Source organism: Eleutherodactylus coqui, chromosome 7 (genome assembly GCF_035609145.1).
Source record: "Eleutherodactylus coqui strain aEleCoq1 chromosome 7, aEleCoq1.hap1, whole genome shotgun sequence".
Taxonomy (NCBI): domain Eukaryota; kingdom Metazoa; phylum Chordata; class Amphibia; order Anura; family Eleutherodactylidae; genus Eleutherodactylus; species Eleutherodactylus coqui.
The window spans coordinates 41,575,671-41,591,004 of NC_089843.1; the positions used below are offsets into that span (position 1 = coordinate 41,575,671).

The 15,334-nt window shown below is 43.9% G+C and overlaps 1 protein-coding gene across 2 annotated transcripts in view; it reads left to right on the forward strand.

The window, feature by feature from the left end:
* Positions 1 to 15,334, forward strand: part of CTNNA2 (catenin alpha 2) — a 2,255,723-nt gene that overhangs the window by 1,939,878 nt on the left and 300,511 nt on the right. For both annotated transcript variants that reach the window (XM_066572940.1, XM_066572941.1), the window contains exon 11: positions 1,491 to 1,647. In XM_066572940.1, coding sequence (XP_066429037.1) covers positions 1,491 to 1,647 — 157 coding nt within the window. The remainder of the gene's footprint in view (positions 1 to 1,490; positions 1,648 to 15,334) is intronic.

Sequence of the window (15,334 nt, forward strand, 5' to 3'; positions counted from 1 at the left end):
CCTGAATACTAGTGTATATTATAACACTGTCTTTGAGCTGTAAAAGGGCTTTTATGACTCTTAGACAGTGTTATAAACCAGTTTTAGAGGTTTTGGTGAGCTTCTGGTTCGGCACAACCTAGTTTTGGCCGAACAAAGCATTTTGCAAAAGTTTAGTGAACTGATTGAACAAAAACCTTTCAAACGCTCACTCCTCACTAATCCCTAATATAGTGCCCGTACCCTGCTTTGGACCCATGCTGGACCTCCATGTGCCTCCAGTTTTATATCATAGCTAGTGATGAGCGAGCATACTCGCTAAGGGCAATTGCTCGAGCGAGCATTGCTCTTAGCGAGTACCTGCCCACTCGAGAGACAAGGTTCGGGTGCCGGCGGCGGGCAGGGAGCTGCGGGGGAGAGAGGGGAGGAACGGAGGGGAGATCTCTCTCTCCCTCTCTCCCCCCCCCCCCACTCCCCACTGCTGACTGTCGCAACTCACCGCTCCCCGAACCTTGTCTCTCGAGCGGGCAGCTACTCGCTAAGGGCAATTGCCCTTAGCGAGTATGCTTGCTCATCTCTAATCATAGCATATAAAAGTTCCTTACCAATGATCAATATTGATCATGGATCCATCATGCTATGTTTCAGCACATGCAGTATTATGGAGCTCTTCTCCCCTAAAAGTATTGGAATGACATGTAGTTGTTTTTAATTTTTTTCTATTTCACAAAGCAATATTCTTTCAAAAAAACTTGGGGTATTGATAAGTTTTCCCATTGGTCTTTTTTCTATTAAAGGGGTTGTCTCACGGAAAATATCAAACTTTTACATTACCCCATTCCCCCTGTCACCCTCCTGGCATAAAATAGCAATTTAAAGCAGTTTTTAAGCCGCTTGCTACTCACCGATCCAACGAAATATGAAGTTTAAAAAATCTTCTGCCTAAGATGGGCGCCGGTCCTTTCCCAGGGATGTACTGCTGTTTTCTCCCATGGTGCACCACGGGTCTTCTCCCATGGTGCACCATGGGCTCTGTGCGCTCCATTGCCGATTCCAGCCTCCTGATTGGCTGGAATCGGCACTCGTGACGGGGCGGAACTACGCGATGATGCGTAGAAGGGGCGGAGCCAGAATGCCGCTCGTGCCGGACCGAACAGAAGGGGAGAAGACCGCACAGCGCAAGCGCGTCTAAAAACGCCAGAAGACATCAGAATTAGACGGATCCATGGAGACGGGGACGCTAGCAACGGAGCAGGTAAGTGAATAACTTCTGTATGGCTCATATTTAATGCATTAAAGTGCATTAATATGGCCATACAGAAGTGTATAACCCCACTTGCTGCCGCGAGACAACCCCTTTAAGTTCATAAGATGCAATGGTGTTTCTGCCTAGACTCCATAAAATCTAAGGATTCAAAAATGTCCGATATGGAATAATTGACAGTTTTCTTTTGTAGATGTAGATGTTGCATTATTATTATTGCTGTTGACAATCTCTTCTCTTAATCCAGGTGATCAATGCTGCCCTCACACTGGCTGCTAGACCGCAGAGTAAAGTTGCTCAAGACAACATGGACGTCTTTAAAGACCAGTGGGAAAAGCAGGTCCGGGTTCTTACTGAGGCTGTAGATGACATCACTTCTGTAGATGACTTCCTATCTGTCTCTGGTATGTCTTTCGAAGCTATTCAATAGAATTTTCTTCGATATACAGATAAGGCAGAGATTAATTTGACAGTAGGTATGCCAAGAACACCACAAAATTCAGCTTTAACTGAAATCTATCACAGACTTTTCCCCCGTGGCTAAATCCTAATCATAGGTAGGGGGTGTGAAGTGAGCTAGAGTTGAGCTTTGCTAAAAGTTCGGAAGAAACCAGAACCTCTGCAGATTAGTCTCCGACGATCTTTCTAAAAGATGAAGGTGGTGGTGGAACAATGATGCTCATTAGTAAGCACTGTTGCTTTACAACTTTTCCCCACCACAACCAGCACCACTACATCATAGTTTTAGGGGCTTTGGTAAAGTTCAGGCTCGGTTCTAATAAATTTGGCCCAAACCAAACCTTTTGCCGAAATTCAGCAAACCCGCAGAACCAAACTTTTCAGATGTTTGCTCAATACTAAAGAGAACTCTATTCAAACCTCTCTTCACAGTGCTTTCAAGATTCCCAAATCTCTGATCTTGTGTGGCACACATGTTATGCTTGTTGAGTAGTAACCGTCCGATGAGCAGTTCACAGATTAGGATTAGTCCTGCACTCTTTCTACTAATTCACACTTGACTAGTGATGCTCTAGCTCTCTTTAGCATTCATGACACTGTGCATTCACTACACTTCTGGAATTGGTGCAAGAAGAGGGAATAGAGTGCATGGTGTCTCAAGACCTACATACATCAATCTCTAGTCAAGGGGTGGGATTTCAACTGAATGAGAGAAAACGAGACATAACAGTCCAAACATATGAACCACTCACCGAGCAGTTGTACCTAATGAGTATACAATGTGCACCGCAGAGAAATCATAAATTTTGAGGTCTTAGTAGCATTCTGAGAAGAACTAAAGATATGCATAGTGTTCTCTTCACATCCCTTACATATGGCTAGAATTTGCTTAGCAACATACACGTTGTGATGGTTGATACATAATGTGTATTCAGTAGAATAATTTTTATTTTTCAAGTAAAAGACCATTTTACAAAGTTATCTGTTTTAGGTTTATGCAGCATATGCCAGAGGTGGACAAAAATATGGAGACAGCATACGGAATGTATGCCTTAAATTGCAATGGATTATAAATCACATTTCAATACGACATGTAGAGACCGATTATAAGTGGAGGTAATATGGCACAGATGCTGCCGGGCAGAAGTGAACATCTGCTTAAACAACAAGGTTCCATTGGTCAGGGGTTATAAGATACTCAGCTGCTGCTACCAGCTGGCTCCCAAAAACACCTAGAGCAGGGCAAGAGGTGAAGTAAACATAAATTTGTCGGGAAAGCTCTCAGCCAAGCAGAGGTTAAAATGGCAGCTCATTGCTTATGATTAAAATCCCATGCATTTCAAACTGTGCTTCCAAATTTTTGTTCACCCCCTGTATATGAAAAGTTCTTGTTCCGGAACAAATGCAATATATATATATATATATATATATATATATATATATATATATATATATATATATATATCCATGCTAGTGAAAATTACTTAGTGGAGTTAGGAATAATAATTGAAAGGTAAAGGCTTCAGGTATTTCGAATACACAAAATATTCAGGACAAAACAGCATGGAGGCCCCTTTATGTGTGGCCCCACTGGCCTACTTTCATAGACACTAGCAAAATTTTACCTAAGCCTCCCTGGGCTTTTCTTTTATTGTCAGCATGCTGAATGCAGCAGGAGAGTCAGCCGCAGGTTGGTGAAGCAGAAGAATCTGAGCCAAACGTGTAGGTTAGTATAGCAGGAGCTGTTCTCTACTGCACTGCTGAGTCCAGGGCATAGTTGAATAAGTTTGGATGAGACAGCTTCCTCCCCCTCCCACTTGGTCCCCCTTACATCATGCTGTACATTACTGTAAAGCACATTGTGTGGGCACTGACTGTAATTGCAGTAGAAGCAGCTCTTCACTACGCTGGTCAGTAAGTGGCGCAACATCGTTTTCCCTCAACCAATGGGTTTATTCACATTTCCTTTGAACGCACATTCCTTACGCGCAAAACATACAACCAGCTCTATTTTTGTGCACATTTGCGAGATAGAAAAATTGCAATAAGTTCTATTTTTCTACAAGTTTGCAGAAATCTTGCCCATTGTTGTCAATCGGTCCAATTTGCATCACACTCGCACATACATGCAAGTTTCATGCGAATGCTGTATGCTTTTTAATTCTTCCTATTGAGAATATATGCGATTTTCATTTGCGTGATATATTCCCTTTACTTCTTCTCTTAAAGCATTGCTTCATAATAATGTGTACGATGAAGTATATGAACCTCCATATGCCTACTAATGAGAATGGAGACATTCCTAATGAAGATGCACTATGTTCTCACAGAACTCTAAGGTTGTCATATTAAGATTCTGTACATGAGGCCTTAGAGGAGGATTTAAAAAAACTTGAAAAAGTTTAAACCTTAATCGTATAGATATCACCGATGAAGAAACTGTTAAAATTTACTAACTTTATTAAAGAAATCTAAAATTGGACAAAACAAAACATATATAATGAGACGTGAGGGCCTTCGGGAATATATCCTTTTTTGATGAGAGAAATACAAATTATTCCTTGGCTCCTCAGTCAGGTAAACCATCTTTTCGTGACCCCACTATTGAATGGATACTGGCCATCCACACCACTTAATGAGTATTTGTAGCATATGTGGAATGATAGCCACCAGCCATTAATCCAGTAGGGTCATAGAGACGGGTAGGGCAAAGCCTTTTATCTGTAGTCTCAGGAAATTTCCTTAGATAAGGAATCCAGGACTAAAAGAAAGAATAATCTTTTACTAGAGAGTCAGAAAATAGTGTATTGTAGTGTCTTATGCTTCTCACAAGACTACCCTTTCTTGATCTAGTCAAAGTCCCCTGTCCATAAACCGTAGAAGGAGAACCAGGTGTATTGTGTTCCCACTTCAGGTTCAATTACTTTATTGCATAGTGACCCGTCAGGATCAAAAAGCACACTTTGTAGATGTCTAGTGCCCCAATCCTTTGAGGGTATGTTGGAAAGGGAGAGGGTTACAGAAAGATTAGTACCCTTATAGGATGGTGTCACTAAAAAGGGCCATATAATTGCGTATCCAAAAGAAGATGTAAATAACCCTATATAAAACTCAGTAAGTAAAGGGTTAAACAGTCCCTATGTAATTCAGGCAAGAATAGGAAGCAGCAATATTGATTAAAGAAACCTGGTTTCCAGAGTCTAACATTAGATTTAACACCTTCGACTCAGGCGCTACTTTGCCCCAAGAGGGAGAGGAAAGGGTTAATCTTAAGTTATTGGACTCCTAAACAGAATATATCCTTGGCCCAATCAAATATCTATAGTAAAAGCTGATAGGCATATGATAATTGTGCATTTGTCAGCTTTGTGCAGCCCAGCGCATAAAGAGTTAATTCTCCTTGTGTTAGAAAGCTTTAGTGCGCTGGTGATACCCTTCCTTAAACTTAGAGATCCCCTTAAAAAAAAGAGTGTAACTTGATATTATATGAAGGTCCCTGTTCCCTCTCACAGCACTAGCCGCTGTGATATAGACGTGACTAGATCGGCATCGGTGTAGCTGCCTTGATACTACACTAAACTGACTGTCTGAAAACAGAATAACTAACTCACTACCCTACGTCACCAACGCATTTCCACAGCCCTATGTAAAAGAGTGCTTCATCAGGATGATTGAATAGAAAAGCAGGGAGCGGCCGTGATTACTGGCGGCATCCTGATAGTGAGTGCTGCGCGTCTCACATAGACAGCGCTTATACATGTGAAGATCCTCCTTCCCTCATTCCCCTCAGCCAATCCCAAATCCAGGTTGGGATCCTGTCATATCCCTGTTCTCACGATATGCGCTGCTCATCTGCCCAGCCAGGGAGGTTCAGCACTGGACAGCTCCTGCTATCATGATGGCAAACTTTCAACGAGTAGTTGTGTTCAAGAGCTGAAATCAGCACTGGACAGCTCCCTGCACACAGCAGAAGCCCTGTAGCACACTCAGAAGCTTTGAAGCAGGGGATATTAAACATGCACATATAAGTAATTAATCCCAGCAAGATTTGGCTATGGCTGGGGGCGGAGCCTGGCCGCTGAACATGATGGCCGCTTGAGCAGAGAGCTCCGTTCGGCGCGGCACCCTTACCGGACCCGACAGCGGCTATAAAGAGCGGACATGCCGAAGGGCAGCAGAGATAAAACCGGAGACCAGCAGGGAACTGCTCGTCCACAAAAAAGCCAGACGGAGATGCAGCGCTTCTTCAGAGAATGCGGAGCCCGCTCTCCCCACCCGCTCACCAAGATGGCGCCGGCCAGCGAGGCTGCAGCTTCAAACAGTAAGGAGGGAGAGGGGGATGATTTCTCCGACGGGGAGGGCAGTGAGGGAATCACTAAAAGCTTTATGAGGGAGCTGATTAATAATGCTCTGCACCCTCTTATATCGGATCTGGCCGAGATTAAGGATGATCTCAAACACATGGGGCGTAGAGTGGAGGATTTAGAAACATCTACAGCTTCAGTTATTAACCACTCGATTGCCCTATCCAAAGCCCTGGAGGAACAGCACAATCACCTCAACCGGGCATTGCTAATGCAGGAGGACTTGGAAAACCGTAACAGGCACTCCAACATCCGCATTAAAGGCCTCCCCGAGTCCTGGGCTTCGGATATCCTCCCCAAAGTTGCCGGTGAGATCTTCCAACTTTTATTGGGTGCGGAAAGAGCCAACTCGGTCCAGATCGAGCGTATACATAGGGCCCTCAGACACCCCTCCTCGCCCACAGACATTCCCAGGGACATTATCTGCAAAGTATTGTCCTTCCAAGACGCCTTTGCCATTCTGAAGGCCGCAAGAGCCCGGAAGGATTTAAAATACGGGGATGCCTCCCTCCAGATTTTCCAAGATTTGGCTCCATCTACGTTGTCAAAGCGTCGCATCCTCCGCCCGCTGCTGGAAGCCCTCAGAGCCAAGAATATAAGATACGCCTGGCTCTTCCCTTTCAGCCTGGGTATCACCCACAAGGGCCGCAGGCTCGCTATCAGATCCCCAGAGGATCTCAGGGACTCTTGGGCCTTTCTGGAGCTGGACCCAATGGATATTCCTTCATGGCTCCCTCTCCCGGATTTTCCCCAGCTTCCCAGGCTGACGCCTCCTGAGACCTGGCAACAAGCAAGTTCCACCAAATCGCCCAAAAGCAGGAAAAAAAAAACCAAGGACACCCCGAACTTGGACACTTGATTTCTGCGGTTGGTTAGACCCTTGCTTAAATCTTTTTCCATAAGTCCGTCACCTTCTCCTGTGAGGCCCAGTACTCCGATGAAGAAGGCAGAGTCCTATTTTTGAGGGGCACATTAAACAATACCAAATTGACTATAGCTAATCTATATGCCCCTAATAAAGACCAAGTGCCGTGGTTGTCTAAACAGCTTGAGACCCTCGGACACTTCGCTACTAGCCCTATCCTCCTTGGGGGAGATTTTAACGTTACTCTTTGCCCCTTGTTGGACTCGTCAGTTGGTAGATCACAGGTCTCTCAGGTCAGGCTGAGGAGATTGGCTCGCAGTCTTGCGGATTTGGGGGTCTTGGACGCGTGGCGATACCGATACCCCTCCACAAAGGATTACACATATTACTCCTCGGTCCACGCTTCGTATCAACGCCTAGACTATATCTATGTGTCTTCCACCCTTTTGCCCTCAGTCCAAAAAGCTAGCATCGACCCCATAACCATATATGACCACGCCCCAGTACATGTGGATCTTGGCCCCTCTCTATCTGTCCCCCGGGAGTGGAGGTGGAGACTAAACCCCTCGCTTCTAGATCTAGAGAGTGATAGGGAACAAATTAGCGCCCAATTAGCAGAATATTTCCAACTTAACAAAACTCCGGATCTCTCAGTCCCGATTGTGTGGGAGGCCCATAAGGCTTTTGCCAGAGGCCTACTAATCGCCCTTGGCTCACGTGCCAAGAAAAAGCAACAGAAGGAGATTGACGTAATACTCCAACGAATCTCTAAACTCGAGCAATCCACTAAGTCCTCCCTAAAGGAAAAAAATCTGGACGAACTCATTGCCCTCAGAAAAGATCTCAAAATATGCCTAGATTCTAAGTTCAACAAGAAACATCTCCACTTTAAACATACAATCTATGCCCAGGGAAACAAAGGCAGTAAATTTATGTCCTCCATGATCAAGAAGGCCCGCTCTAGAAACTTTATCAAATCTATCACCACCCCCTCAGGTTCCAAGGTCACCTCGACACTAGAAATCGCAAAAGAATTCCAGTCTTTTTACTCGCAACTATACAATCTAAAGGATACTAATTCTCCTGGGGCTGCGGACTCCTCCAGGGACAGGATTAAGACTTCCTTAACAAACTGAAGCTCCCAAAAATTGGAGAAGCAGAGGCTGTAGAACTATTAACCCCAATCACTACACGCGAGACAGAGGACTTGCTGTCCTCCTGCCCTCCTGGGAAGAGCCCTGGCCCTGACGGCTTCTCTCTCACCTACTACAAGGCATTCAAACATATTCTTATTCCCCAGCTTACTGAGCTTTTCAACTCCCTCCTTCAGGGCAGCCCTCTCCCGAAGCAGGCGCAAGAGGCCCACGTAACCCTAGTATTAAAAGAAAAAAAGGACCCGGAGGAGTGCAGTAGTTACAGGCCAATTTCGTTGATCAATCTGGACATAAAGCTCTGGGCAAAGCTCTTAGCCAAACGACTTGAACCTTACCTTCCAGTCCTTGTTAATGTAGAACAAACCGGCTTCATAAGGGGGAGGGAGGGTAAGGACAATTGTCTAAAATTGCTACATGCTTCGAGGTATGCCCAGACCCACAATATCCCCCTTGCTTTAGTAAGTACGGATGCGGAAAAAGCATTTGATAGGGTGGATTGGGGGTACATGGAAGAGGTTCTGCTGCACTATGGCATTCCTCCGGGGTTCGTCTCTGCAATATTCTCCCTATACGCTATGCCCTTCGCCAGACTGAAAATTAATGACTCCCTGTCCCCTCCCTTTAACATTCAAAACGGTACTCGCCAGGGTTGTCCCCTCTCTCCTTCCCTCTTCATCCTAACATTAGAACCCTTCCTACAAGAAATTAGAGAAGACCCAGGGATCCAGGGCCTGAAAATCAATAGGGCAGCGATGTCGCTGGCTGCCTTTGCCGACGACATCGTGTTTTTGATTACCAACCCGGTCTCGGGCCTTCCCACCTTGGTCAAGCGCCTGGAGGAGTTTGGCTCTTTCTCAAATTTCAAAACAAACTTCACAAAATCCATTGTCCTCAACGTATCTATCCCCTTACCCCAGAGCAGAGTCATTAGAACCTCAACTCCCTTTGCGTGGTCCGAATCACTGATTGACTTTTTAGGCGTAAAAATTACCAAAAGGTCGGAGGACCTGTTCTCTGCCAACTTTGACCCGCTCCTGACCAAAGTAAAAAACCTGCTGAATGCTTACGACCAGCCCTTAATCTCCTGGCTGGGCAGGAAAAATGTTCTAAAATCCTATGTGCTGCCGGTGATCCTTTACCAGATCCGCCTTCTCCCAATTCATCTCCCTAGCAGATTCTTTAAAGCCATCGGTACAATCTTTTCAAACTACGTCTGGAAAAGAAAAAGACCCAGACTGGCAAACTGCCTCCTGGTCAGGAGGGTTGACGAGGGGGGTGTCGGTATGCCATGCGTCCGAGACTTCTATTTAGCATCCCAGCTCCAATACTGGATGGAGCTGGCTCTCCCCAGGGGAGATGGCATAATTTTTTCTCTAGCTGAAAAGACCTACGGCCCGACCCTCAGAGAGGACCTGTGGTACCCGGACAGGGGAGGCTTGAGGAGGGCAAAGGGGGACCCCTTACTCAGAGGACCATTTGAGACCTGGAATGGCTTGAGAGAGAGCTTGGCTCCCTCTCCATCCCCCTGCGCCCCTATGAGCGCTTTATATAGAATAATGGACCTCCCTCTTGATCCGTGCTCGGCCGACGTCTGGAGCATTTTCAAGGATAAGAAAATCAGTGATATTCAGGTTCGGGCACATAGACCTCCTAGTGAAATTGTCCGTGAGCTTCTTCCTGGCAGGACTCCCCACCCATTACAGACCCTCCATATAACCAAAGTACTCCGAGATTTCATCTCGAAATTCAAGTCCACTAGACCAAGATCTGAATTTGAATCTGCCTTACTGGGGGAAGGGGAGCCTAACAGGAAAATAGCCTTACTACGTAAGCGTTTCATCGCCCCTCCCACTTCCTCAAAACCGGCTTTTCTGTCCTCTTGGGAGAGAGAACTCCATATCTCCCTCTCCCAGAGTGACACTAAGTTGATTCTGCGGACGGCCTTTGGCCTCTCCTCCTGTGTCACCTCCCAGGAGGGTCACTATAAGCTCTTGGTGAGGTGGTACAGGACCCCTCAATGGTTGTTTGACCATGCACTGGCCCCACACGGAAGGTGCTGGAGATGTGACGCTGACACTGGCTCCTTCTTACCCTTGTGGTGGAATTGCCCGCTGGTCGCCCCATTTTGGAATGACGTTGAGGTAATCTTGAAAAAGCTATCCCCATCCCTGAAACTATCCCCTGAATTGGTTCTCCTGTGGAAGCCTTCCCCAGCCTTCCATCCCCTCAAACATCAACTCCTGGCCTTCCTCATTGATGCAGCCAAAGCGCTTATCCCATTACTTTGGCGCCAACAAACCTCCCCCTTGTTGCGGCAGTGGAGAGACAGGGTGGACCTGATTGCTAGCCTAGAGGAATTGGTGAGTTGGTCAAACGGAACCCACCATAAATATCTGAAAATTTGGTCCCCATGGCGGGTACTGAGAAATAAATTCGAACTCACCGGTCCTGGAAGGCCTAGTTCGGTTGGGCGTGGTCTGTCGGACGGGGACGGTGGCGTCAGCCCCAATTCTGACTCCCTGGAGCTTCCGAGTTCAAGTAAGGCCTCCTAGACTTGGTGAGTACTTACCTACTACCACGGTAGCCTACCTGTCTCCCTTCCTAGTTTCCCTAGCCCACCCCCTTCCCCCCTTCCCCCACCTTCCCCCTCCCCCCCATTGTCTTGTCTCTGTTGTCGGTCCGTCACTCTGTCGTAGACCAATAGCTTAGCGCCCTGTGGGGGCCTTGGAGTGGTGCTTTCCCAGGAGTGGCTGTGTGGCCCCCCCGGGCCCTCACGAGTCGAGCACCCTTGTTTATAATGTTTTATAAGATTTTAATAAGGCTGACAACTTGCTAATCTTTTGACTTTTTCTGTTTGTCCTGTTTTAAACATTAAAACTCCAATAAAAATTGATTTGAAAAAAAAAAAAAAAGATTTGGCTATGGCTATGTTATGAGGGGGTGGATGCCATAGAGGGACAGTTTTGGTTAGTAATGTTGGAAGCAGAAAAAATGTGTTTCTCAATATTTGGTCACAGGAAGGGGAGGTGGTATCTCCACTAAAAACTCTGGTTTTATGGTGGGTGGCGGAGGGCATCTTCATCAAGATTCCTGTTTTGTAATTAGATAATTTGGGGGAGGATGGGGGCTGGAAACAAAATGTCAGGTGAGATCACCCGTTTCTTCATATATATATATATATATATATATATATATATATATATATAATATATATATATATATATATATATATATATATATATATATATATATATAATATATATATATATATATATATATATATATATATATATATATATATATATATATAATTGTTTTAGGTCTGTTATATGCTGACCAAGACATAGCCCACATATGTTCTAATGGCAGGTACTCTGGATCAGAGTAGGGCTAATTCAAAAGAAAGATGTGTAGGATATCTGCTCGTTCAAACCCGTAGGTGAGCAGATTCTAAGTCTGTGGATCCACATACATTCTTTCTGTAGCAGCTTTCTATCAATGTTTCTCCTCCTCCCATTGTATCTGATTGATTCGATGCCCTGGAATTTAAGGACACTGAGATCATTGTTGTGGTGATCTCTTATATGGGTAGCAAGACTAGTGTGTTCAACCCTTCATACGTTTCCCACATGGGCCAGTATCTTCCTCCTAAATTGCTGAATAGTTTTTCCCACATATTCCAAGGGACACAGACAGGTTGCCAAGTAGACTACTCCTGATGTCTTACAATTGATGAAATCTCAGATTTTATATATTTTTCCAATGTTCAAGCTCGCGAAAGTAGGTCCTCTCCTTATAAATTCACAATCTTTACAATTCGAGCAGGGGTAGGTGCCCCTTATTTTTCTTGAGGTTAGTCACGTATCTCTTGGTATTTCTGGGGTAAAATGACTATGAACCAGGCGATCCCTCAAATTCCTACATCTCCAATAGGTAACAGAGGGTCTGTTTTCCAGATATTCCCCCAGATCCTTGTCCTTCAGCAGAATGTACCAGTATTTCTGTAGAATCCTGTTCACATTGCCTGATTGATCATTATATGTCCCAATCAGTCTTACAATATTCTTTGGCTATGGTATGTCTTTGACATCTAACAGGTTACCTCTATCCAGGTTTTTCGTCTGTTCAAGGGCCTCATTGAGAATGTCGTTAGGATATCCTCTCTCCTTGAATCTCCTTGACATGTCCTCCGCCTGTCTTTCAAATTCACAATTCTCAGAACAATTTCTTCTTGCTCTAATGTATTGTCCCTTTGGAATTCCTTTTTTCAGGGGCTGTGGGTGATAACTCTCCCAATGTAGGAGGCTGTTGGTTGCTGTGGGTTTTCGATGAATTGTTGTATCCAAAGTGCCTGTTGGAGACTTTGATATATTTAGATCCAAGAAGGTAATCTTGCAGTGTTGGATTTCACATGTTAGATACAACCCCAGGCTGTTATTGTTCAGGGATTCCACAAATTCATTGAATTTAGCAATAGTACTGGACAACAGTATGAACACATCATCTATGAATCTCACCCATAGGTCAATCAGGTTAGTCCATCTCTCATTGTGTTCCTCAAATACAAACTTCTCCTCCCACCAGCCCAAAAAGAGACACGCATAGGTCAGAGCACAAGGGCTCCCCATTGTGGACCCCCTGAGCTGGTGGAAAAAAACGCCCCTCAAATAGGGAAAAGTCATGTTCCAAAATGAACTTAAGCAAGTCCAGGACGAAGTTGTTATGGGGTTTCATGTGGATTCCCCTTTGGACAAGAAAGAAGTGACTCGCTTCGATCCCATCCCAGTGCGAAATGTTACTGTATAGAGCCTCCACATCCAAACTGGCCAACAGGATGTTATCAGAGATGGTGATACCCTCCAGCCATTTGAGGAGGTCAGTGATGTCCCTTATGTAAGATGGCAAACTTTCAACAAATGGTTCAAGTATTATGTTGATATACTCACTTGCCCCTTGAGTGATGGAATCTATCCCTGACACGATTGGTCTACCCTTTCAGGGGGTTAGACCTTTGAGAATCTTTGGAAGTGCATAGAAAGTTGCTATTTGAGGTAGGGTTGGGCATATGTACTTGTATTCATTCTTTCCTAAAATGTTCTCATCCAATGCCTTTTGTGTCAAGGATCTCAAGTCCTAGAGGAATCTGTCAGTGGGGTCAGTGGGTAGGGTCCCGTAATTTGTGATGTCCCTTAGTAATTTGAGACACATCTGTCTATACTTCTTGCATCCCAATATTACTAGGTTTCCTCCCTTGTCAGAAGGTTTCAAGATGATGTTGGGATCCTTCTCAAGTGATGCCAGCGCTTTTTTTCCCTCATTTTTAAGATTCTGGGTTTGGTAATTTCTTTTACTGGCAAGTTTCTCCAGTTCCTCCGTCACTAAAGATTCAAATATGTCAATGTAAGGACATTCACCCGACGGGAGCATACTGGTACTTTTGGGCCTTAATTGCTTGAATGGTCCCTGACCTAGGGCCCTCTCATTCTCCTGAGATAGCCCTTCCAGAAGGTCAAGTGCTTCCAGGTCCTGAGTGTCAATGCCCAATTCCTCGCATCTTTTTTGATCTTTGATTGCATGATATTTCTTCCATCTTACTTTGCAGAGAAATAGAGCTACATTCTTCACCCAGTCAAATGAGTTATATTTATTAGTTGGCATGAATGATAGGCCTTTTTAATAAGTTTGTGTCGGCCTCTGAGAGCTTTCTTGTGGATAGGTTGCCCATATTTTCCCCACTGTTTCTTGTCTCTGGGATCGCCCTGTTCTTAGCCTTGGAGGTCCCCGTTAGGCCTGATTGAAGCCCCCCGGTCTTGTTCTCAGTGAGTGCTGGGAAATTGGTGTCTCTAAAAAACGACGACCGTTAGATTGTCCCCTGTTTCCTCTTACTCTCATTCTAGATCTCCCCCTCCTCTATTTCTGCCCCTGGTATATTGCAGCATTCTTCAAGCTGTCTCACTCTCCGATAAATCACATTCAGAGGAGCTCAACTGCGACTCATCTCGAGACAGAGCCTCATAAGCCCTGTTATCCGTAAAGTCCTTTAGGTTCCTGGTGAACTGGAAGTGTTTCCTCTCTTTTAAATAACCAGTATATTTCTCTATGGTTAATTGCAAGTTTTTCTCCTTTTTCTCAAACTCCAGTTCACCAGAGAACCTTTTGGCACTTTCAATCGCCTCATTTAGTTTGGTGGTATTCCTTTCCAATAGACTTTCTTCTCCTCCCAGAGCAAATGCATCATTCTCAGAGAGCTATCTGTGGCTTCCTTTTCCCATTTTTTCATGAAAGCCTCTGTATGCAATTTGGGTGGAGGGAAGACCCCTTGGGACTATTTTGTTCTCCAAAAAATTACTGAGACCCTGAACCTCCCACCAAGACCTAATAAATTCCTTATACACCACTGTCAAGTTCTTAAATGTAGAGTTAATGGAAGTCAGTTGAGCCCCTGGTTCTAAATCCTGATTTGAGAACACATTTTTTGCTTCTGCTATCCATGTGCGTGAAACGTGGGGATATATTCCCTTTACTTCTCCTAAAGCATTGCCTCATAATAATGTTTTCGATGAAGTATATGAACCTCCATATGCCTACTAATGAGAATGGAGACATTCCTAATGAAGATGCACTATCTTCTCACAGAAGTCTAAGGTTGTTATATTAAGATTCCGTACATGAGGCCTTAGAGGAGGATTTAAAAAAAAACTTGAAAAAGTTTAAATCTTAATCGTATAGTTTTTATATCTTTCTTTTTTTTTATTTTGAGAAACATAATTAAAACTTGAGATGCTGATTTAATTACCCACATTCTTACTTCAATCCTAACAGATGAGTTAAGTTGTTTTTATTTCTATTGGGCTAAAATAGGTACAGTCCTTTTATTCTTAGATCCGTCTTTCCAAATCAGCGCCCACATATTGTTTGCTACCAAGAACATCATATATTTTTTTTACATTTTACAAACTTTTCCTTATTTGTCCAAAAGAAAGAAAAATAAAGAAACTATTTAAGTAATGTATAAAAAAGTATATTATCATTGTGTTCATTCTATGCTTTTGATTAATATCAAAGTTCTGAGTAATCTGAAAAAATACTGTCTCTTTTCAATGTAGGTCAAACATTAACAAAATATATATATATATATATATATATATATATATATATATATATATATATATATATATATATATATATATATAAAGTAGCAAAACAAATACTGTAGGTTGCAAAGTACAATAGCACATAATGCATGAGA